Genomic DNA, 25,968 nt, shown 5'->3' with positions numbered 1-25,968 from the left:
AATGAAAGATTGTTTAGTCCAAAGCGATTTTCAAAAAAGGATGTTTAAAAAGTGAATGCTAGAAACATTAATTTTCTATTCCATTCCCACTCTGGCTTCTGTGTTTGACCTCTCAAATACTGTTTTAACAAAAACCAATTTAAGCTTGATGAAGGTTATAAGCTTCTGATTTGGTGCATTATAGTCATTATTAATTAATATGAATGCATTTCAAATAATCAAGCTTTCCATTGTGCATCAGAACTGGTCAGTTCTGGTGTAAGATCAGCAGCTTAAAGCACTGTTTTGTTCTTGTTCCACAGATGCTGCCTCATCTGAATATTTCCAGTGCTGTTGTTTTAATTTCTGTTCTTCAGGATATGCACTGCATTGTTTCTGCTGTGTTTTAATTTCTCAGTGCTAATATTTTTTTCTTTCACTTTCCGCTGCTTTTGTTCATCTCCTATTTGCATTTGCTCCACTAACAAGCCTATTTTTGTTCCCTAAGCCTTTTGCTTCTTATTCCTTTTCTGCACATCCGGACACTTTTGATTAAAAATCTTTCTTCAGTTCTGATATAAGCGTACATATAAATTAGGAGCAGGAGTAGGTGATATGGCTATTTAATAAGATCATGACTGATCCAATTCTAATATTAACTCTGAATATCCCTGTAACATTTTACCACCACGTTTATCAAAATGTGTACACACCTCTGCCTTAAAATTAAAAGATTCTGCTTCCACAGCCCCTTGTGGAAGACTATTCCAAAAAATGATAACCCTTGGGGGGTGGGGTGGGGTTCTTTCTCTGGCTTAAACTGGTGATTCCATATTTTTAAAGACTGAACACTAAATCTAGATTCTGCCACTAGAGCATAATATGGTTAATTGGGCCAGATAGGGATTAGTACACTTTGCCCGAATTAAACAGCTGCCTCAATTAACTGAGGTTTCATGGAAATAGTTAAAAAGTATAAAAAAGACAAACTGCAGTTTAAGTAGCAAGTTATGTATTTAATTGAAATACAGAGCAAATTAGAGCACTACAAATACCTCCACGGTCCTAAAAAAAAATTATATTTTAGTTCCTAATAGTAATCAATGGAAGAATTCACCTGCTGTTCTTTTGAATGATGGTAAGTGAACAAAATCAGCGAGGTCACCTACTCCATTTAGTGCTTTAGACAATTGCATCCTCCAAATCATAATTTTTACTGTAACATTCAAGATGATGGTCATTTCCTTCGTAATTCCTAACTTGTTGAAGTAGTGAAATTTGTTTTGTTTTCACTCCAGGCTGTTTCTGGCATCTCCAAGCCTAAATGCTTGAAATTGCAATGAGCAAAGCAGTTCCAAAATTGGCTGCTTTTTGTAAACAAATGCACACAGCTGATGCTGTTTCAAAACTGATTGTTCTAAGCATGGTGTAGTGTCTAACAGCCATGCAAGTACACATATTTGCCGCTAGTTGGAAACTGTTCGGCAACAGACTCCTGCCCAAATGAAGTGGCATAATGTCCCAGATAAATAAAGGGAATCCTGGCTATTTTCCAAATTTAGTTTTTGTTATTTAAGAGTTCTCTCAAATAAAAAGCTGCCCCGATTAACCTATGGTCCAATTATCCGGAACCTATTGTAATCCTTTCCACATCCTTGTTGTCAAGACCCTAAAGGGTCTTGTGCATTTGAATCTAAGTTCCTGCTGACTCTTCTAGACTTGCCTAGTCGGTCCAGTCTTTCTTCAGGCAACCTACCAATCCCAGGTAATCTCATAAAATCTGAACTGTTTTCAACATATTAATGCCCTTCCTTAATAAGAAAGCCAGTACTATACACAGTACTTCAGATATAGTCTGACAGATGCCCTTTTTAACTAAAGCATAATCCCCTTATTTTGATATTCTGATCCCCTTGCAATTAACAGTTACATTTTGTATGAGCTATCCTGCTGTTATAAGACTATTGAACAATTCCCTAATGCAATAACGATGGACTCTTAACTTCACAATCTACCTTGTTATGGCCTTGTACCTTATTACCTATCTGCATTACACTTTCTCTGTAATTGTAACACATTATTCTGCATACTATTATTGCTTTCTACTGTAGTAACTCAATGTACTGTGATGAAATGGTCTGCATGGAGAATGTTCAAAGCAGTTTGTGTACTGTACCTTGGTACATGTGACAATAATAAACCAATTTACCAAACAGTATTCATTTAATAATTCTTTTAATAATGATGCACCAAGCCACCCTGTACCCTTAGAATTCTTCAGACTACCATTTGGATGATCTATCAATTTTTTAAATTTTCCTGCCAAAGTGGGCAACTTTCCATTGTGCTGCATCTGCCATGCATTAGCTACACTCCATTCTTCTAGTACCTTAGCAATGGCCAAAGATAATGCAAACAACTCCATAAGCAATCTTATGGAGTTTGTATGGCTATATCAACTCCCATCCACTGCCACCAAACTCATAGTTCCCTTACCTCATTAACTGCTTGTTTCTACCTGCTACCCTAGATCCACAAACCTGACTGTCCTGGCACGCCCATTGTCTCTGCCTGCTCTTGCCCCACTGAACTTGTGTCTGCTTACTTGACTCCATTCTAGTCCCCCTTGGTTCAGTCCCTTCCCACCTACATCTGTGACACTTTAAATACTCTCGATCTCCTCAACAACTTTAATTTCCTGGTCCTGACTGCCTTATTTTCACCATGGATGTCCAGTCCCTATACACTTCCATCAAGAAGACCTTAAAGCTCTCTGCTTCTTTCTCAACAAAAGACCCAAACGGTTCCCCTCCACAACCACCCTCCTCTGTGTGGCAGAACCGGTCCTCGCCCTTAACCATTTCTCCATTGGCTCCTCCCACAGTCACCAAACCCAAGGGGTATCTATGGGCTCCCACAAGGACCCCAGCTATACCTGCCTCTTTCATTGGCTACATAGAACAGTCCATGTTCCAAGCCTTCCCTGCTAATGCTCCTCAACTTTTCCTATCTTTGACTGCGTTGGTGTTGCCTCGTGCAGCCATGCTGAGCTCATCAATTTCATGAACTTTACCTTCAATTTCCACCCTGCCCTTAAATTCATATGGTCCATTTCTGACATCTGTCTCCAGGTCTGGTGACAAATTGTCTACTGACATCTTTTATAAATCTACTGATTCCTATGAATATCTTGACTATACCTCTTCCCAGCTCTGGTATTAAAAAATCTTTTCCTTTCTCTCAGTTTCTTCGTCTCAGCTGCGTGTGTTCCCAGGACAAGGCTTTCCTTTCCAGGGCATCAGAGGTGTCCTCCATCTTCAAAGAACTGGGTTTCCCTTCCCCTACCATTGATGCTGCCCTAACCTGCATCTCCTCTATTTCGTCAACATCCACTGTTGTCCTATCTTCCTGCCACCTTAACAGGGATTGAATTCCTCTTGTCCTTGCCTAACACCTTATGAACCTCTGCATCCAGTATACCATTGTCTGCAACTTTTGTCATCTTCAGCAAGATTCTACCACTGAACACATCTTTATCTCCCCCCCCCCCCCAAACTCTTAGCTTTCTGCAGGGATTGCTTCCTCTGTGATTCCCTTGTCCATTTGTCCCTCCCCTCTAATCTTCTTCCTGGTACATATCCCTGCAAGTGACAGAAATACTATTGTATCTGGCGCTCCCAACATGGCCTCCTTTACATTGGTGAGACCCAACGTAAATTGGGGCACAGCTTTGTCAAGCACCTCAGCTCCATCTGCCAAAAGTGTGATTTCCCTGTAACCAACCATTGACTGTTTAGTTATTTCTATAGCTACTGCCTGACCTGCTGAGTTCCTTCAGCATTTTGTATATGTTGCTCTGGATTTTCGGCATTTGTAGAATCACCTGTGTTTACCATAAGCAATCTTCTGTCTTGCTTCCATAATACTCTGGGCTAGATTACATCAGACCCTGGAGATTTGTCCAACTTAATGTTTGTCAATATCGCTAACACTTCTTTAAAGAACTCCAATAAATTTGTCATACATCATTTCCTTTTTACCAAAGCCCTTGTTTAGCTACAACTTTTTTTCCCTGAGGTTTCTTGCTATGACTTTTTTGGGAAATGGAAGATCAACATTCTGAAAAGTTAATTATATTTCTCTCTTAAACAATTTGCTTTGCTTACTACATATTTCCGGCATTCTCTATTTCTGCTTCTGATCTCCAGCAATACAGTTTTTTTTTCCTTTTTCAATATCTAGACTGAGGCTAGAATATTTAACAAAGGTGTGGAGAAGCTGAGCTGCTTTTGAAAAATTTTGGCCACAGATTTTTATTTCAATTGGAAAAATGCTTTTACTACTGTAGAACCTGGTTTAAAGCTAACTTTTAAAGTAAGTTTTAAAGCTGAGTTACATACACAAACATGCATTTCTTTTGCTGCTTTTCCATTGATTTATATTTCTGAACACAACTTAACCCAAGCTGGATTTTCTGTACATACACATCACGTTGGCCTTGATTTATTTCAGTTGTTCGACGCTGTACACTAAATTTACATGGACAGCCAGAGGTGACAGATTTGTTCACCCTAACAACAGTGTTGTGATTAAGTCACTTATTTATGAGAAGAGTTGCTTTGCAATAGTTGAATAGTCACCAACCCTTGAAAGTTTGTATATTGGGTATGGATAGGTGGTGGATGGATGAAAGCAAAGGGAAGTATAAAGAGGCACACTTTTTAAATGGCAAATGTTGATTTGCAGGGGGATCTCGGGGTCCAAGTACATAGCTCCCTGAAAATGTCCACACAGGTTGATAGGGTGGTATGCTTGCCTTTATTAGTTGAAGAACCGAGTTCAAGTTGGACAGTTATTTTGCAGTTTTGTAAAATTCCGGTAGACTTCATCTGGCATATTGCATTCAGTTGTGGTCATCCCATTATGGGAAGGATGTTGAGGTTTTGGAGAGGGTGCAGAAGAGGTTTACCAGGATGTTGCCTGGATTAGTGGGCATGTGCTAAGGAGTTGAAGAAATTTGGGTTGTTTCTCTGGAGCAGCAGAGGGTGAAGGAAGATCTACTAGAGCTTTGTAAGGTTATGAGGGGCATACATAGCAAGTGTCTTTTTCCCAGGGTTGAAATGTCTGACACTAGAGAGCATGCTTTTAAGGTGAGGGGTGAGTTCAAAAGACGTGTGGAGAAAGATGTTTTAGAGTTGTTGGTGCCTGGAATGTACTGCCAGGGTGATGGAGACATTCAAGAGGCTCTTGGTTAAGCAAATAGAGGGATATGGGCATGGTGTGGTCAGAAGGGATCAGTTTAGATGGGCATTTGATTACTAATAGAAGGTTGGCACAACGGTGTGAGCCGAAAGACCTATTCCTGTACTGTACTGTACTCATTTGACATGAAAATGGGGTGGAGGTGCTGTTGAGATGGTGACAATAGATAGAAAGCAATGAATAAATAAATAAAGGGATTTAGGATGGTGGTGTATATTGGTAGCTCAGGTTGAGGCATTTGATGTTGCGGTGTTTGCTGAGCTTGGCAATTGGCTTGCAGACATTTCATCACTGGTCATGGTGACATCCTCAGTGCATCTGTGAACTCTACAGCATCAAATGAATGAATTATATAAGGTTATCTGTAATAAGATTTATAAATGTACAAGAATTTTTATATTGTAATTGTGAAGAAATAGATGTCTGAACCAGTTATTGACATGCTTTTTAGAAAGTATTGTTTTAATCAGCCTGTTTGCTATTTTTTAAAAAAGTAACAATCTGAGGCTTTTAGAAGTGAGAATGAAAACTTAAGTTAAATGGCAGTGATTTGGCTGTTGAAAATTACATGTTCTTAAATGTACATTTAACATTTAAAAATGTTGGTGTCCTTGTTTTCAAACCATAATCACATTATTTTGCCCTGCAGATTGCATTTTCTGAATGATGATTGTTTGGTGATCACTAACAGTCTTTTGAAGGTGGTGTTGAACTGCACATTGGATCACTTCTTGTGGTAGAGCTGCTAGTTTTGTGTTGAGTTCCAGTATTTAGGTTTGGCACCGATGATGGAATGACATATCTTCTAAATCTGCACATTGTATCTTGGAGGAGTACAGGTCCACAATCCCTTCTCCGAAATCCTTGGGGCCAGTTGCATTTCGGAATTCAGAATTTTTCGGATTTTAGAATCCCTCCTTATTTAACCTGTCTCAGTGCAGGTAGACTTTTGGACCCGGGGGAGCCCCGGACCTACGCACATCCTCCCGTATACTTTAAATCATCTCTAGATTACTTATAATACCTAATACAATGTAAATGCTATGTAAATAGTTACTATACTGTATTGTTTAGGGAATAATGACAAGGAAATGTACATGCACAAACGAGTGTTGGAGAGAGAACTTCTGGGTTTTCCCAATCTGCGCTCTTTTTAACATTTTCACAGTGAAATTAAACACAAAGTCAACAGTGAACACAAAACATTTAGTTAAGTGTTTCATCAGCATTGTAAATTTGTTCAAGGCTAAGGTTTTCATCAGATATTATCTTGGCAAATTCGACAATGTAAGACACTGCATGGACACACCACGATCAAGCTTCTGCAATAACGTCACTTTCTGATTATTGATAATGATAGGTGCTTCCTTCTCTCTTTTCTCATTGTTACCCATAGGGGTATCTGCAGCTCTTTTTGACATTTTCATGGTGAAATTAAGCACAAAGTCAAGAGTGAGCACAAAATATCAGTGAACAGCAAATGCACGTGTTACCAGTATGAGCGCTGAGCCACAACTGACGTCTGGCAGCCTCTGCTGGTGCTGCCATGAGTGACGTCAGCTGTTGGCCAAAAAAACATTGGTTTTCAGATTTCAGAATTTCGGATAAGGGGTTGTGGACCTGTACTTTTAGGTGCAGGCACTTTCTACTGGCTTCATCCTTTTGGGTGATAAAGACAGAGAAGAACTACTTAGATGAAAACACCATTCTTCAAGTAGCTGTTAATGTTGTACATATTATAAACCCAATAATTCAGGTGCTCTTTCTGTAGTAGATCCACATAATTAAAAATTGTTCAAGTGTGAGCACTTAATATATTATTTTCTCTGTAGGTTCTGGTATGTTTTTTGCAGATGGGCCTTGATTTTCCTTTGTATTCTTCTATGTTTTTAGACATGGAGTCACTTGCAGATCTTTTCCTAATGCTGCTGATTGTAAAATTCTCTAAGCTATTATTAATTATTCAATTATATACATTGGACTGCTTATTGAAAGCTTGCTATTTCTTGTCATTCCTATGGGTGGTTCTATGAAATATCTTCATTATTGAGAATGTTGGCAGTATGTGTGCATCTGTAGATATTTGCTTGTCTTTAGTGACCTACCAAATCTAGTCAACTCCTAATTAAGTATAACTGCTGTCATGCCTTCATCATGATTGTATCAATATGGTGGGCTGAGGATGGATCTTCTGAGATGTTGATGCCCAATCTCTCTGGCTTAAAGATATGCATCACTTTTTGAGGTAGGAAGTTCCGAAGATGACCAATCCTCTGAGAAGTTATTTTGTCTCACCCTATTTTAAATAGGGACCTAGTTTAAAACACTGAAACCTAGTTCCAGGCAATGCACTCATTCTATATATTGGTCTAGTAAAACAGAACTGCTTCCAATGTATTAATTGCTTCCAAAATATTAACTGCTTCCATAAATAAGACAAATATTATATATTGCTTTTTATCTCAGGTATAATTTCCTTAATTTTGTATTTAATTCCCGTAGGAATAAATAATGTTGTTTGCTTTCCTAATTGTTTGCTACAATTATATACTGATGTTTTGATAAGTCTGCTAGGGCACTCATCCCTCTGCCTGTTAGAATAATGCGATCTCTCACTATTTAGATAATGTTTTTTAAAATTTCGCTTGCTAAGATAGCGCAATTCAAAATCTTTCCAGAGTACAGTCCATTTGCCAGATCTTTGACTATTCACTTAACCTCTCCCTATCACTTTGTTTGCTTAAGTTTAAATTTTCATCACAAATTTTCTTTTTTTTTTGTATACCAAGGGAAATGGTATAAATAGAATTGAAGAGTAGATCAATCATGATCCAGTGGAACATTAAAACAACAACTGTAGAGATGAGTTGCCTACTCTTGCTCTCAAATTATAATCGTTATGTCATATCCTTGAAGTTTTGTGTCCTACCAGTTGAACCTGCAACTTTATATAGACTATACCAGTAGTTTGGCATGAGGATTTAATTCCAGGTTGAAATCTGATCAAGAAAAATATGCAACATCTGGATTATCAGGTGACCACATAGTTGTATGAAAATGTATTTGAAAGACTCTGTGCCTCTGAAATATATCTACTTTTAATTCAAAAAAATTTGATTTGCGCTTGCCAAATTTGGATATTTCATTACAGAGTTATGTTTTGTTAGTTCTGATAATTTTTAAAATGTTTTTGTTTTTCTTTGTTGATTTTTAAGGTCACTTATGAACTACACAAAGAGAACATGGCCAAAATGTATGAAGAATACCAAAGCCGAGATGAGAATACAAAGCAAGCTTCAAGCATTCGTACTATTTCTGAGATTAGCAGTGCGCAAGTAGTCTCTGTCAAGAAAGATGATTTTGAGAGTAAGCATATAACATATTCTGAGAATATTGGTATGCAACCGGAAGAAACAGAAGATTGCAAACTTGAATTGCAACCTGAAAATGACCAGGAGATTGGGACTTTAAGTACAGAGATACAGGCAGTAAATTCGGCACAGCTAGACAAAACAGAAACAGCAACTGTACCATCTCACAGTACTGAAACAGAAAAAAGTGCAACAGAAGTAGATCAGATGTCAAATACACTAGACACTTCAGGAAGTTCCAAAATGGAGAAGACAGGAGAATCTGAAGTGTGTGAGGAAGATAAAGAGTATTCAACTACCTCAACTGGTACAATACAAGCCTTTGAGGAAATTACTTTAGCTCCTTCTGAATCAATTGAAGAGAAAATGACAACAGGACATACTGAAAATAAAAAAGAAAGGAATCTTGCAGTAGACCCATGTGATTCAAAAGCGAATGAGGTAGAATCTTCAAGCAATGAGCAGCATGAAAGCACTTTAAATAATAATGAAGTGAACAATGCCCAAGAACTTCAGGTCGCTTATCAAGAACTAGATGGCAGCACTTTGACTTCTGCATCTAAAGTTGATGCAAGCCATTTGGAAGCAATTTCAAGTCATCGTGAAACTGTACCACAGGAAGAGATGATTAAAGAGAGCCAAGAGATGGCAAAATTGGAAACAGAATTGGGTGCTGATTCATTAAATCAAGCAAGTAGTCATGCTGTTGTAAATAGCACTCATAACTCTGACAGCAGGGATGAAATTGTTGGAATAACTAGTCCAAAAACAAGAGAATTAAGAGTGCCAACAGCAAAGGAAATGGCTAGGTTGGATGTATCTAATGTTGCAACTGATACTGAGAGATTGGAGCTTCGATCAAGTATAAATCAAGTTTCTGCAGATGCACCAAAGCTGCCAACTCAGGTAATGATCATTTTTCTTATTAATAGATAAACTGTTACCCTGCTGTTGGGGAAAGAATTGCATTTTCTTTGATGGGTATTAGCATGGGGAAATCTTGGTTTTGTTTAAGGTAAAGTAGTCTTGCCTTGCAATGTTCTGTACTTTGATAGAAATTATATCCATAATTCATCTTTTTAATCGATTTGCATTATTTTTTACTGTGATTTAAAGCCATGAAAAATTACTGATCTCTAGATAATGATCTCTGGAATTGATGTTGTGGGAATACTACTGAATATGACTTAAAATGAAAATGCTATTGGCAAGTTTCAAAGCTGTGTGATTTTAAGCCAAAAGGTTGGTGTCATGTTAGTAGAAAGTGAAAATGAATTGGTAATTATAGTACTTACAAATTGCAGTGAGTTGAAATTGGCCAAACAAATTGATAAATTTTTCTACTCTTTTGCATTATCTATTACAAACAGAGTGTAGTATGTTCCAATTTTGTGGCAATTGGTAGGAAGTGAAAAGAGCGGGAATATCTCTGTTCCCATTAAATATCAGCATGTTATTACAATTTTATTCTTTTGCCACAACTATCAATTTTTTAGATAGTCTGTTTTTTAGATTGTAAGGACATTTGTTAATTGTATTACAGGTTTGAATCACTACATTTCCAACAATATTTATTGTAGACAAAAAATTTTCAGTTGTTAAAAGGTTTGCACTGATGGTTGAAGTTTGATGTCATCTACAAACATACAAAGCTGTAATGAGCAGTAACAAACTGCAATTATGTAGAGATGTTAGCTTCAAGATGTTTATTTGGAATCAAAACTATAAGAACTTGGAGGTGATCCAACTTTTAAGAAGCCCATAAAGGAAGAAAAATTGATAGTGGGTGTTAGAAAGGGGCAGCAGAAGGGAAGAAAAAGTGATCTGGTATAATGGAAAATGAGTAGTTATGGGATGGTAAATGCAAAGATAAAGAAACATTGGGTATGGAAAAGTAAACTGAAGCAGTAAGACCATACTAGTTTCCAATGTTATTTTTTAAAATTAGGAACGATAATTCTGGAATGACATCTTGAAATCAAATTCTGAGGTTGTAAATTCCATATTTAAAATGTAAGAAGCTTAGCTGATGCTCAAGTAGTCTTAGAAGTTTTATAAGCATAAGGTGCATTCAGAAAATTGACTTGGCAGGTAAATAAGTAGGTCATATTTTTCGGATTGAACAGTGGTATTCAGCAAATTGCAATGGCAATCCAACTTTGGATTCCCAGTTTAAGGATATAGTAAGGTAAATTGAAGGAAGTACAAGAACATTGCAACCGTACCTTGATGGAGTATTTGTTGCCTTAGATGATTGGAAGGGAGAAATTAAATGGGGAGCTGTTGGAAGTTGTAAGGCTGAAGAATTCCAGGTTGTGAGAAAAGGAAAATTCAGATAAGCATAAGGATACACAATTCAAAGCGCGCTAAATTGATTAAACTATTTTAGAATTTGATTATTTTTTCTTAGGGCATTGAATTTAAAAGTGTAGCCCAAGTTTCAAGCAATTTTGCACATATGTCATTTCCGAAAATTATAATATTTTATATTCTGTCCTTCTCATTTAACAAGAAACATTAAATGCTGCTGCAAACTTTTTCACAGGGATTTTAAACCATTCTTTCTGCATTTCTTCCAGATATCACAGTCGGAGCTTGTAAATCAGCAAGGTCTTGTGTCTGATGGACAGAATAGAGGGTCTAATCCTTCAGCACGCACCACCATGTTTCGTATACCAGAATTTAAGTGGTCTGCAATGCACCAACGTTTGCTAAATGATTTGCTGTTCTCCATAGAAACAGATGTTCAGATGTGGAGAAGGTTAGTTAAGCATATTATTCTCCAACCCAATTTGTTAAAACTCAGCACCGTTTAATGTTGCTGAATATATTCTTTTTTCAGTTAGCAATTTGATTTCATATTGGTTTAATAGTGAATATTTTTGTATACATGTATGTATGTAGAGGATCTGATTGAACTGAGAAAAGTTGTAATTCCATGCTTTCTTCTTCCCCCTTTGAAAAGCCATAGCACAAAAACAGTGATGGATTTTGTTAACAGCAGCGAAAACGTCATTTTTGTCCACAACACCATTCATCTTGTCTCTCAGGTGGTAGATAACATCATCATGTCTTGTGGTGGGATTCTCCCACTTCTTTCTGCAGCTACATCTACTACAGTGAGTATGAAATATTTTGCTAACACGTGACTCTCTCTGCTTCTTAAAATGAAAGGACATTATTTTTGTATTCAGTGATATACATAGTAATTGCTCTGTACTAACTTTGATGCTTTCTTATTTGATTGGTGGATGCAGATTTTGTAGCTTGACAGCTTCTTCTAAATCAGTGTTTGGAAAAATCTCACTGGGCCAGTGGCCTCTGCCAATGATTTGATACATTTGAGTATTTGAAGTAAAATGCACATTGTAGAAAAAAATGCTTAATATTATTGTGAAGACTTGTGTACTAATATTGTATTTCTGCTCGAATCAAACAATGTATTTAAGACAAAGATTTGAATTTAAACTATTTATACTGAACAACTTAGTGATCACAATGATTACACAGCTATATGTCAGAGCAGGAAACAATTAATGCTGCAACTATCCTAATTTGTGAATAGCCAGCACCCAAGCATTGACTTCTCTAAATGCCCCCACTAGTGGCTGGTTACTATTCTGAGAAGATCCTATTTATTAATTCTTTTATGCTTATTGACTGGCAGTCAATTTTTGATCTGGGTCTTTTATTATCCCAAGTTTTGAAAATGCAAATATACCATCCATTGGTTCTCCTCTTCTTCTACCAGCTGCATCCTTAAAAAATAACATTCAGTATGTTTGTGAGATGTGGTTTCCCTGTAATAAATCTAAGTTGGTTGTTTAAAGTTGTTGCTATTTCAATCACTTATTATCACATCTTTCATAATAAGCTAGCATTTTCCAACTGATGATGATTGGCTAACTGGTCTGTAGCTCCCTGTTTTTTAACCCCCCCTTTTTTTTTTCAAGATAGTGAGTTACATTGCCACCTTACAATCTGCAAGAATTGTTCAATAATCTATAAAATTTGGGGAGATGACAACCATTGTATCCAGTAGTTGCTGTGGCTACCTCAAGTTTTGTTTAGAGTGCCATTAAATTTTCCAGGACTTATTTTTAAACTAATACTATTTTGCTTTAATTTCTTCTTTCCATTATCCTTTGGTTTCCAAGCATTTCTGGGACACTATTTGGTTATCTTCCATGAGAACAGAACGCAAGGAACGTCTTGTCATTTTTTTTCTTATAAATTTGTCCTTTGTCCTTTATAAATTATCCACTTTCTGACTGTAAAGGATCTCTTTTCAAATCTTTTTATGTACCTGTAGAAGATGTTACAATTTTGTACTGTAAGTTTACCCTTATTCAACTTTTCTCTTTTTAATCATACTTTTGTACATTTCTAAGCTCTTTTTTGGCACAATATATGCCTCCTCTTTGGATTCTTAACTAACTTATTAGATCATAGTTGCTTCAGTTTTCTTTTTGTATTACTGTTGCAGAGAGGAAGGTAAAGCTCTTGTAACCCTTAAATCTGTTCCATAAATGTTAGCAATTTCAATCAGTTGTTGTGCCTTTCAGTGATTCTGTTCCAACTATCATAGTCAACTCAATCTTTCTTGTACTTCCCACTAACTGAAGTTTAATATTTTATTTTCAAATTGAGCATTTTTACTTTGAATCGTAGTGTAGAATTCTATCATGTTATGGCCAATCTTCCCTACAGACCCTGCACAGCAAGATCAATAGTACCCATTTCAGGATTACCTGTTGTCTAGCTGGCTCCTCAAGTTTAAAAAAAATCCTCACACATTCCACAAATTTATCCTCCCTGGTATTATTGCTAATTTGTTTTGGCTAGTTTACTTGTAAATTAAAATACCTCTGTTATTTGTACCTCTAAAACCTCTACTGTTTGGAGGCCTACAGCACAGTAGCGTAGCGATTAGTGTAAATTTTTACAGTGCCAACAACCTGGGCTCAATTCTTGCAACTGTTGGTAAGGAGTTTGTATGTTCCCTTGTGACTGAGTGGGTTTCCTAGGTGCTCTGGTTTCCTTCCAAATTCCAAAGACATATGGCTTGGTCGGTTAATTGGTCACATGGGTGTAGTTGAGCAGCGGGGCTTGTTGGGTTGGCTGTAGGACATGCTGATCATGAGAGTGGTCATTGTGAATTTATTACAGTGGGACCAGCAGTGGTTTGAAAGCTACAAGGTAAATCAGCAGTGTTGCATTACTGGGTAACTGCTTGCTAGTCATAGTACACTAAGTTAACTCAGAGTCTTTAACTACTAACAACCAAAACATTTACTTAAAGTTGAGTGAGTTAAACAACTTGATTAACACAAAACCTATTCACTAAATAGAATGGGGATGGGGGGGCGAGGAAAGACAGGAGATGTGTTACTTCCATTATAAATGGGAGCTTGTGAATATTTTTTGTTCAAGGCAACTATACTGCAGCTCAGAGAATGAAGGTGCTGGAGTATAAGGTGCAGATATTGAGAGATTGTAAAGCATGAAAGTTATTTAGTCCATTTGCTCTGGGAGATATTGTGCTCCACGGAATAAAGAGGTTGGAATTGATCTGTCAGGTCAAGGACAAGTGAATATGACAGGAAGTGAGTTAGGTATTCGGGTCCAGGACACTATTATGAAAGCATCAGTTCTGCAGCCCCTGCACATTTCCAACAGATTCATGGCTCTTGCAAACCTTAAGTGGGAACAACCACTCAAGCAGAAGGGTGGGAGGGAGTTTAAAAAGTGGTTGTAGCTGCAGACAATCAACAAGATAATATAATTGGGGGATACAATCACCGATATTAGATACAAAGGCTATGTTGCCTATCTCTTGCCAGGGTAAGGGACATCTCCCTGTGCTGGAGAGCAATGTGGGTTGGGGCAAGAAGGATCCAGTTATCAGAGTGCACCATGATTTTATTGAGAGAACAAGGCTAGCCAGGGACTAAATTTAGAAAGCTGAACCACCGAAGTCATCATCTCTGCGTCATAATCCGAGCCATAAGCAAATTGGCACAAGATTAATAGAATTAGGCTGTTGAATACTTGGCTTAATTATTAGTATGGAAGTGGAATTCTGGTTGTGGTGCTGGAATAAATCCAAGGGAAAGAGGGAGCTGATCCTTTGGGATGGACTTGACTTGAATCATGCCAAGAACAGAATTCTAGTGAAATAATTAATTTGGGAGGTATGAAGAGCTTTAAACTAAATAAGATGGAGTGATTGGGTATCAGTGACAAGAAATTTAAAGTGCAAAAAAAGGGAAGAAGTATAGTAAAAAGTGATTGAGCTAAAGATAACTATGCCAGGAAGAGACGAATGTAGCATGAAAATAGCTCATTAACGATTAGAGTCTGGCCAAGAAAGTGGCCAAATGACAATTTGATATTATAGCTATCACAGAAGCAATCTGGAATGAAGGGTATACTTTTTGGTTTAATATCGTCACATGTACCAACATACAGTGCAAAGCTTGTCCTACATGCTGTTCATAAAGGTCAACTCATTACACAGTGTATTGAGCTAGAATACAGTAAAATAATAATGCAGAATAAAGTGTAAAAGCTACTGAAAAAGTGCAGTGCAGGGTAACGGTAAAGTTTAAGATCATAACAAGGTAGATGGTGAGGCCAAGGGACCATCTTATCATACAAAGTCCATTCAAGAGTCTGACAACAGTAGGGTAGAAGCTATCCTTCAGCTTGGTGGCACATGCTTTCAGGATTTTTTATCTTCTGCCCAATGGGAGAGGAGAGACAAGAGAATGCTGGGGTGGGTGGGGTCGTTAATTATGCTGGCTGCTTTACTGAGGCAATGAGAAGGGTAGGCTAGCTAAGAGTGCAACATTCCAGGGTATAGAGACTTAAGGTGGAATGGGGGTTTGTTGTAGAAGAGGAAGCTGCAATACAGTATTGTTAAGGAGTCCATTATAATAGTAAAGAGGAGCATATTCAAAAAGGCTCTTAAATGTGGCCACATGGGTCAAGCTTAGGAGTAGAAGTTGGGGTGATCACTTTGCTTGCAGTATGTTGCAGGCCTTCTAACAACCAGAAGGAGATCGAAAAGACAGATGAATCACAGCAAGATTAGTAGACAATTTCAATTTTACCAAGATTAACTGGACCATTTAGTCCAAAATGTGTGTTATTTTTAAAGTGCTTTCTGGAGAACATTTTAGTCTAGGACTTGGATAACTGCCCAGAATGGACAGTGCTGGGCCTAGTCTGAGGTACTGGGTACGTAGCTGGACAAGTGGTTGAAATGTCAGTGGGAGAGCATTTTGAATTAACATAACTTTGCAAGTTTTAAGGTCGTTATGGAAATAAATAAGGATAGCCAAGGAAATAAGATCCTGACTTGAAGGAAGGCTGATTTCAATATTGTAAGATAGGACCTTGCGAAAGTAGATGAGAAGCAGCTACTTGTGGATAGATCTACATTTGATAAATGGGAGTCATTCAAAATTAAAATAATGATAATTCATGGCCATCTGTTATGAACTTGTGGTGGAGCAGCCATACCCAAAATTGTGCAAGTTTATCATTGAAGAATAAGCTGAACATGAGTAATTGTTCATTTGAGAGTACATTTGAAAGAAATGTTAAACATTAGAACACGAAGGGCAGATTAAGGCAGGCTTTATACAAGTGCCAAATATAGAGAAGAAGACAAATGAATTGCTTAACTTGAAGGATAGGCTGTGGTTGCCATTATTCTGATATGACTGCTGGGTTAACAGGGTGGGAGAGTGATAAATCATGTATTAATATAAGGAATATAGTAAACGTTGGGTAACTTGCAAGGAAAATGTTATTTGGATTGTCACTTCTGTGTGAGAATGTAGCAATGGAAAAGTAGGCAATGAAGTCCGTGTGTGTGTGTGTGTGTGTGTGTGTGTGTGGGGGGGGGCTGGGGGGTGGGGGGGTGGGGGAGGGGGGGCGAGGAATGAGAGACAGATATATTTTGGCCTCCAGTAGCAATAAATGACAGCCAGATAAAAAAGGCAGTAGATGGTACTGGCGAATTTTAACTTTTATAAAGGAAGGGGTCAGACAAGCTTGCATCAGAAAGATGGAGACAAATTAGATTGTGTATGGAGTAAGTTAAAGCAACAATATGTATGCTATTGAGCCAATGGTATGTGTTGGGGCACAAACGAGAAAATCTGCAGATGCTGGAAATCCAAAGCAACATGTACAAAATGCAGGCCAGGCAGTATCTATGGAAAAGAGTAAACAGTACTCTGTCCTGATGAAGGGTCTTGGTCCGAAATGTCTGTTTGCTCTTTTCTATAGAAGCTACCTGACTCTCTGAGTTCCTCCAGCATCTTGTATGTATTGCTTCCAATATGTGTAGGGGCTTGAGGGTAGACCATGTCAAAATTTGTAAAAACTCAGATTGAGTTAGCCGGCTGGTGGCGTAGTGGCATCAGCGCTGGACTACGGAGTGAAGGCTCTCGAGTTCGAATCCAGCCGGCTCCCTTGCACACTTTCCATCTGTGCTGGGTTGAGCGTCGAGCTCAATAATAATAAAACAAAATAAGAAAACCTGCTTTAAAAAAAAGCCCCGTCATGACGGTGTCCTGATGACTCCCGATAAGGGCTTTCTTATTCCTTCAGATTGAACAGGGCAGATGTAACATGATTGAATTCAATGTTATAGTTGAAAGGAAGGAATGTTAAACAGATATTATGACTTTACCTTTAGAGGAGGTTGATTTCCATCTAATGAAACAAAGACTGACTTTGATAAGCTACAACTGGGTGAGTTGTCTAGGATAAAGAATGTAATGGGGTACAATCTGTTTATGATACTAAGAAGAAAGACTTAGATTTTCAAAACAATCATGACTGAATAAGAAGTATGACAAGTGATTAAAACTAAGTGGTAATGCATGTGAAGAAGTAAGAGCAAGTAGTGGTCATGATATCTTGGAAGAGAGACAAAGAACAATACAAAGTAATCGGAGTACAAATTAAAAAAAATATAAAGGCAGGTTTGCAAAGACCTGCATGGGTATAGCGATAATTGTAAATGAAATGGAGAATGTTGAGTGATTACTTTGCAATAGAACTTGCATTAGAAGATTAGTGTGGTGGGTATTTCATTGAATAAAGGATAGAAACTTGTTGAAATTAATCAAATACTGGCAGTAAAAATAATGGAATGAACATTAACATGTTAAAGAGTGATGAGTCCAAAGGACTGGATGTCTTCCTTTAAATTTCGTCCTAGGAATTTAAAAAGAGTAGATGTAAACATTACCGAACCGAAATCCTGCAACAAGCTAACAGAAATCTCCATTTTTTGTTGGAAAATTATGTAAATTAGTATAAACAAAAATGTTAATTGCAATATTAGCATTAGAATGCATATGCTATGTTGTGAAAATCACTTTAAAACAAATTATGGACAGTGTACCATTCCTCATGGGTTGAATGAGGCTTGCCCTTTGGAGATGTTCCTGTTTGTTGTGTGGATAATGTTCAGTTTGAATAATTTTGTGTGGTCAGTGATATAAGAAATGTCATTAATTCATATTCATTTGTAATGATTTAAAATAAAACCTCCACAGCATGATTTGGAAAACATAGAACCGACTCAAGGTCTTTCATTCGAAGCCTCTGTGACCTTTCTTCAGAGGCTAATAGGTCTCGTTGATGTGCTGATTTTTGCCAGCTCCCTTAGCTTCACTGAAATAGAGGCTGAAAAGAACATGTCTTCTGGAGGAATATTAAGGCAATGTCTTCGACTTGGTGAGTATATTAAGCAGTACAGTGTAGTGCTGTGTGCCCCGTATATTACAACCTAAGAACATTCTTAATTTTTCAGCAGTTTGTTTATGAAAAAAGTGAGATGATGTAAGTTGCATGATCAGGCATTGATCTCTTTTAAAAGATAGATGCTGTCACATTATTTCAAAAAAGTTAACCCAATATTTAAATTTGTTTATACATTTTAAGTGTGCTGCAGTAAACCTCTAATCCATTCTCGAACTGTTCAGAAATTTCAATGATTCAGCATCTGACTTGCCTGCAGATGTTTCCTGAGATCTTTTTTAACTTGCCAGGCCTCTGGTTCCTATGCTCACTTTTAGTTTTTTTTTCTTGCTTCACTGAAATACTTAATATAATAATGAGTAAAAATATAAATCAAAATATGGAAGGATATGAAAAGTAATGACCATCCTCTGCACTGAAAATCTGCTAGTGCAGCATTATCAAAGTATTGAGCATGTTGGATTATTCAGATATACAGAGTATTTGCAAAATAACACCTTTAAAAAAAATTACAAGCATTTAGGAATATAAGAATTGCTGTCTTTTACGTTATTTTAAACTACACCCCAGTAGCACACAAAAATTCTGACTTGCATTCTTTGATACTTCGTTTTATACAGTCGAATAGTTGACATTCATTTATGTTGGTAAGAAATTTATGTGAAGTCCAGTAACAATGTTGTGATTATTTTGATAAACATTCCAAACTTTAGCTTCCTTGCTAGTTCACGGAGTTTTTGCTGGAAAAACAGGTTAATAAAATTAGTAATTATGTTCAATTTAAATTGTACACGTATCACAAGAATAAATTTGCTAATCTATTATTTAATAAGATCTTAAGCCAAAATTGATAATGTTCTCCTAGTGGTGCTCCTCTCAGACCATGAGAGGCCTGTGTCGGGCATTTTCATGCCTCACAAGGCGCAGATTGGAAGTCTATGTGGGGCGCCACTCCTCGCATAGACATTAGAGGAATGTGTGATTAAGTGCCTTGCTCAAGGACACAAACACGCTGCCACAGCTGAGGCTCGAACCAGCGACCTTAAGATCACTAGACGAATGCCTTAACCACTTGGCCACGTGCCCACAGCTCCTAGTGGAGCTCTAATAGTAAATTTACTGCAAATGGGCACAACTGAGTTAATATGAGTGACCACAATGTATATGCACGATACAGAGAAGGATGCAACAGGCGAAAAAATAAAATCAAGACAATAGATTTAAGGGAATCAGAACAGACCTCATTGCTTATGATATAGAATAACAGTAGAAAATAAGTTGAAGACTGTGCAATAGTCCATAAAGTAAAAGCATTATGATTGTTTTTAAAGAACAAAGCACACTGATTAACATTGGACGAATAAAGACAAAGGGGAAAAAATGAGGGTTAGAAAGCAGGAATAAAATATGGACGATAATCTCTTACCAACAAAAGTGAATGAGTGTCAACTATTATACTGCATAAAAATGCAAGTCATAAGTTATGTGTTACTGGGGTGCAGTTTAAAATAATGTGAAATACAACAATTCTTGTATTCCTAAATTGTAATTTAAAAGATGTTATTTTACAAATACTTCATAAATCTGAATAATCTAACATGCTTAATGGTGAATCAGACAAGTGAGAAAACACAAGCCTTGGTAGTCAGGAAAAGAAATTCAGAAGGCAAAGAAGGAAGTTAGAATCAAAATCACAATGTTTTGAAGAGCTACAAATAAAATACATCTAATTAGGCAGCTTTCCCATGCAAACTTACCTTCTGGGGGAGTCTACCACATGGAAATTTATTAAAAGCCTTACTGAAGACCACATCTACCATACTGCCCTCTTAAACCTTCTTGGCTGTTGGAGGATTGGAAATATGGATAGGAAAAATATCATAGGCAGCTATCGCAAAATGGCAGGAATGTAAGAAAGTGACTCTTTATTTGCTTGGTGGACAGATTAAGTGGATGTGTCATAGATGAGGATTAGATATGATGTAACCACTATGAATTTTTTAATGTGTTAAGGAATTGGAGCTTCAGCTCGCTGAGGCGACAGACAGGAGCTACAGGGAGGTAGTCATCCCTAGACTGCAGGAGACACACAACTGGGTAACTATCAGGAGAAGGAGGTGTAATATGCAGCCAGTGCAGAGTTCACCTGTGGCTGTCCCCTCAATAATAATTATTCAACTTCAGGTACTATTGAGGAGGACAACCTAACGGAGGAGCCACAGTGACTGCCAACTTCCAAGTAAATGTCCTAAATAGAATCTGGGATGAAAAATGAAAGATATACTGGTGCTCCAACGTATTGATAGACTGATATATCTGGATCCAACAGGGGCCATAGCAAAGCTCGTGGGCTTTGCTCTTAGGAGGGAGTAAGTGGGTTTGGCAGGATCAGTAAAAGTTGATGTGTGAATAAAGTTTTGGATAAGGGAAGCAGACATGAAAAAGCCATTAGCAGAAGTCCCTAGGTCTGAAGGACAGAAGACAGATTGAAATTATTAATTAAGATCACTCATCAAAGAGGTTTGGGGCTGTGCCTTTTCTGTTTTAGTTCGTCATATTAAACTAGGCTTTAAACTAGATTTGCAGGGGGATGGGAACCAGAGTGCCAGAGCTGACAATGTGGCTGGGGTGAAAATAAATGATATTGAAAGTTTAAGCAAATCCGCTGATAGAAAGATTGTGAGTGGTGGTAAAAATCTTCTGAGGTGTATATATTTCAATGCTAGGAGTATTGCGGGGAAGGCGGATGAGTTGAGGGCGTGGATTGACATGTGGAATTATGATGTTGTAGCAATTAGTGAAACTTGGCTACAGGAGGGGCAGGACTGGCAGCTTAATATTCCAGGGTTCCGATGTTTCAGATGTGATCGAGGCAGAGGAATGAAAGGTGGGGGAGTAGCATTGCTTGTTAGGGAAAATATTACAGCAGTGCTCAGGCAGGACAGATTAGAGGGCTTGGCTACTGAGTCCTTATGGGTGGAGCTGAGAAACAGGAAAGGTATGGCCACATTAGTGGGATTGTATTACAGACCACCCAATAGTCAACGAGACTTGGAAGAGCAAATCTGCAGAGAGATAGCAGGCAACTGCAGGAAACATAAAGTTGTGGTGGTAGGGGATTTTAATTTTCCATACATTGATTGGGACTCCCATACTGTTAGGGGTCTAGATGGTTTAGAGTTTGTAAAATGTGTTCAGGAAAGTTTTCTAAATCAGTATATAGAGGGACCAACTAGAGGGGATGCAATATTGGATCTCCTGTTAGGAAACGAATTAGGGCAAGTGACAGAAGTCTGTGTAGGGGAGCACTTTGGTTCCAGTGATCATAACACCATTAGTTTCAATTTGATCATGGACAAGGATAGATCTGGTCCTAGGGTTGAGGCTCTGAACTGGAAGAAGGCCAAATTTGAAGAAATGAGAAAGGATCTAAAAAGCGTGGATTGGGACAGGTTGTTCTCTGGCAAAGATGTGATTGGTAGGTGGGAAGCCTTCAAAGGGGAAATTTTGAGAGTGCAGAGTTTGTATGTTCCTGTCAGGATTAAAGGCAAATTGAATAGGAATAGGGAACCTTGGTTCTCAAGGGATATTGCAACTCTGATAAAGAAGAAGAGGGAGTTGTATGAAATGTATAGGAAACGGGGTAAATCAGGTGCTTGAGGAGTATAAGAAGTGCAAGAAAATACTTAAGAAAGAAATCAGGAGGGCTAAAAGAAGACATGAGGTTGCCTTGGCAGTCAAAGTGAAGGATAATCCAAAGGGCTTTTACAAGTATATTAAGAGCAAAAGGATTGTAAGGGATAAAATTGGTCCTCTTGAAGATCAGAGTGGTCGGCTTTGTGCGGAACCAAAGGAAATGGGGGAGATCTTAAATAGGTTTTTTGCGTCTGTATTTACTAAGGAAGCTGGCATGAAATCTATGGAATTGAGGGAATCAAGTAGTGAGACCATGGAAACTGTACAGATTGAAAAGGAGGAGGTGCTTGCTGTCTTGAGGAAAATTAAAGTGGATAAATCCCCGGGACCTGACAGAGTGTTCCCTCGGACCTTGAAGGAGACTAGTGTTGAAATTGCGGGGGCCCTGGCAGAAATATTTAAAATGTCGCTGTCTATGGGTGAAGTGCCGGAGGATTGGAGAGTGGCTCATGTTGTTCCGTTGTTTAAAAAAGGATCGAAAAGTAATCCGGGAAATTATAGGCCGGTGAGTTTAACATCAGTAGTAGGTAAGTTATTAGAGGGAGTACTAAGAGACAGAATCTACAAGCATTTGGATAGACAGGGGCTTATTAGGGAGAGTCAACATGGCTTTGTGCATGGTAGGTCATGTTTGACCAATCTGTTGGAGTTTTTCGAGGAGGTTACCAGGAAAGTGGATGAAGGGAAGGCAGTGGATATTGTCTACATGGACTTCAGTAAGGCCTTTGACAAGGTCCTGCATGGGAGGTTAGTTAGGAAAATTTAGTGGCTAGGTATACATGGAGAGGTGGTAAATTGGATTAGACATTGGCTTGATGGAAGAAGCCAGAGAGTGGTGGTAGAGAATTGCTTCTCTGAGTGGAGGCCTGTGACTAGTGGTGTGCCACAGGGATCGGTGCTGGGTCCATTGTTATTTGTCATCTATATCAATGATCTGGATGATAATGTGGTAAATTGGATCAGCAAGTTTGCTGATGATACAAAGATTGGAGGTGTAGTAGACAGTGAGGAAGGTTTTCAGAGCCTGCAGAGGGACTTGGACCAGCTGGAAAAATGGGCTGAAAAATGGCAGATGGAGATTAATACAGACAAGTGTGAGGTATTGTATGTTGGAAGGACAAACCAAGGTAGAACATACAGGGTTAATGGTAAGGCACTGAGGAGTGCAGTGGAACAGAGGAATCTGGGAATACAGATACAAAATTCCCTAAGAGTGGCGTCACAGATAGATAGGGTCATAAAGAGAGCTTTTGGTACATTGGCCTTTATTAATCAAAGTATTGTGTATAAGAGCTGGAATGTTGTGATGAGGTTGTATAAGGCATTGGTGAGGCCGAATCTGGAGTATTGTGTTCAGTTTTGGTCACCAAATTACAGGAAGGATATAAATAAGGTTGAAAGAGTGCAGAGAAGGTTTACAAGGATGTTGCCGGGACTTGAGAAACTCAGTTACAGAGAAAGATTGAATAGGTTAGGACTTTATTCCCTGGAGCATAGAAGAATGAGGGGAGATTTGATAGAGGTATATAAAATTATGATGGGTATAGATAGAGTGAATGCAAGCAGGCTTTTTCCACTGAGGCAAGGGGAGAAAAAAACCAGAGGACATGGGTTAAGGGTGAGGGGGGAAAAGTTTAAAGAGAACATTAGGGGGGGCTTCTTCACACAGAGAGTGGTGGGAGTATGGAATGAGCTGCCAGATGAGGTGGTAAATGCGGGTTCTTTTTTAACATTTAAGAATAAATTGGACAGATGCATGGATGGGAGGTGTATGGAGGGATATGGTCCGTGTGCAGGTCAGTGGGACTAGGCAGAAAATGGTTCGGCACAGCCAAGAAGGGCCAAAGGGCCTGTTTCTGTGCTGTAGTTTCTCAGGTGGCTCACATCAACTTAATCTGGTTTTTGAGAGATTAGAACATTACTTGCACAAGACATCCAAACATTAAGAGAATACTATTCTATCATCCCCAGGTAAAATGATTGTGTGAAACATTTCCTATAAAAGTGAGTTGTACAGATCTATTATGGAGAAGATTAGCACAGTAGACTCACAAAGGAATTCATAGGAGATTGTCAGTTTTGACACTATGTAACTTTCCTTGAAAGGCATGAATCTAGTGTAGCATCCTTTTTCCTTGGTTCTGCTGTAGATGCTCACAATGTGAAAATAGAGCATTGAAACTCTGAAATTGGTAAACTTTGCGAAGAATATATTTCATTATTTGCTTTATAACTCTTCTCAAACTTTACTCCAAATTCTTTGGTTTGTTTGTAGTGTGTTACTAAAGCATTTGATCCTTGCGCTATCAAGCGCTTCCCAGTTTCTCTCATGAAGGTCTGTGATATGTCTGTTTTGAGGATTAAACTAGTTTAAGTGCATGGAAAGTTGAGAATGTTCCCATCTCTGGAAGTGCTCCATATTAGATACTAGAATGATAGTTCAATAGAGATGCATGTAGGGTGATTTTGAAGGTTTAGTTGAATCATTGGTAAATTTGGCTAGCATTAAAAAATAAGAAACATGAGAAATTCTGCAGACGCTGGAAATCCAAGGCAGCACACACAGAATGCTGGAGGAATTCAACCGGTTAGGCAGCATCCGTGAATAGGAACAAACAGTCGACCTTTCAGGCTGAGACCCTTGTTCAAGAATGGAACGGACAGGGGAAGTTGCCAGAATAAAAGGTAGGGGAGGGTAAAGGAGGACAGCTGAAATGTAATAGGCAAAGTCAGGTGAGTAGGAAAGGTAGAGGGCTGGAGACGAAGGTCCGAAGGAGAAAGGGAAGGAGGAGTGGATCCAGATGGAGGTACTATGCGGGTGAGAAGTAAGAGGCCAGAGTGGGGAGGGGAGGGAAAAAATTACTGGAAGGAGAAATCGATGTTCATGCTACCAGGTTGAAGGCTACTTAGACGGAATATAAGGTGCTATCCCTCCACACTGAGGGTGGCCTCATTGTGGAACAAGAAGAGGACATGTGCTGACATGTTGGAATGGGAATCGGAATTAAAATATTTGGTCACCGGGAATTTCCTCCATATTGGTGAGACTTTTTTAAAATAGGGGGACGTTCTTCACCTCTTCCCACCTTTTTTTCTGGTGTCTTTCCCCTTCCTTTCCAGCTCTGAAGAAGATTCTTGGCCCGAAATGTTAACTGTTTATGATTTCCATAGATGTTGGCTGACATCCTCCAGTATTCTGTGTAATGCATTAAAAATAAGAATTTAAATTGGGGTTTGGGAAGGGGCAAAGGGGCAGAAAATGATTTGGTGCAGTATTGTAAATTATTCTTTGACTGTACTGTGAGTAAAAGTCAATCCCAGAAGCTGATATAATAATTTCTATTTTCTTTTGTTTGAGTGATAATGATTTTCTCCAGATATTTTGAGGTTCATACTTAAAGAATGTTTTCTGCCAGATGATTTGTGTGTAATTTGATTATTTGTTTTCTTTCCAATTGCAGTGTGTGCTGTGGCAGTGAGAAACTGTTTGGAATGTCAGCAAGTATGCCGTGTTAAGTCTGGTGCTGATAACATTAAAGCTCAAAAAACTATGCATGGCTTTCTTGGAACTGGGAAGTTAACAGCCAAGGCAAGTGTTTGATTCACATGTAGATTGGATACCCAGATAAATGGAAAACCTTTGATCTGGTCCCATGATCACTAAGTTTTGCACGTCATAAAGGTTTAAGTTATGAAGGAAAAAATAGTCAAAAATGTGAAATGCTGAAGTATAGTATACTTACAGGCTCAGCTTCATTGTATGATTTGAGGCAATTAAAGGAAAGTTATTAAGCAATAAAATTGCTTTTAATATATGGATATACTCATCATCATTCCTAGATGCCCTGACATTTCTTTCATTTCATCTAGTGTC

General features: G+C 38.2%; 1 protein-coding gene across 2 annotated transcripts in view; it reads left to right on the top strand.

The window, feature by feature from the left end:
- Positions 1-25,968, top strand: part of lrba (LPS-responsive vesicle trafficking, beach and anchor containing) — an 849,775-nt gene that overhangs the window by 157,785 nt on the left and 666,022 nt on the right. For both annotated transcript variants that reach the window (XM_063046460.1, XM_063046459.1), the window contains exons 22-26: positions 8,457-9,518; positions 11,192-11,373; positions 11,578-11,731; positions 18,194-18,374; positions 25,556-25,683. In XM_063046460.1, coding sequence (XP_062902530.1) covers positions 8,457-9,518; positions 11,192-11,373; positions 11,578-11,731; positions 18,194-18,374; positions 25,556-25,683 — 1,707 coding nt within the window. The remainder of the gene's footprint in view (positions 1-8,456; positions 9,519-11,191; positions 11,374-11,577; positions 11,732-18,193; positions 18,375-25,555; positions 25,684-25,968) is intronic.

Source organism: Mobula hypostoma, chromosome 4, assembly GCF_963921235.1.
Source record: "Mobula hypostoma chromosome 4, sMobHyp1.1, whole genome shotgun sequence".
Taxonomy (NCBI): domain Eukaryota; kingdom Metazoa; phylum Chordata; class Chondrichthyes; order Myliobatiformes; family Myliobatidae; genus Mobula; species Mobula hypostoma.
Note: the sequence above shows the minus strand (reverse complement) of the source record. Positions and strands in the feature narration are given on the sequence as shown.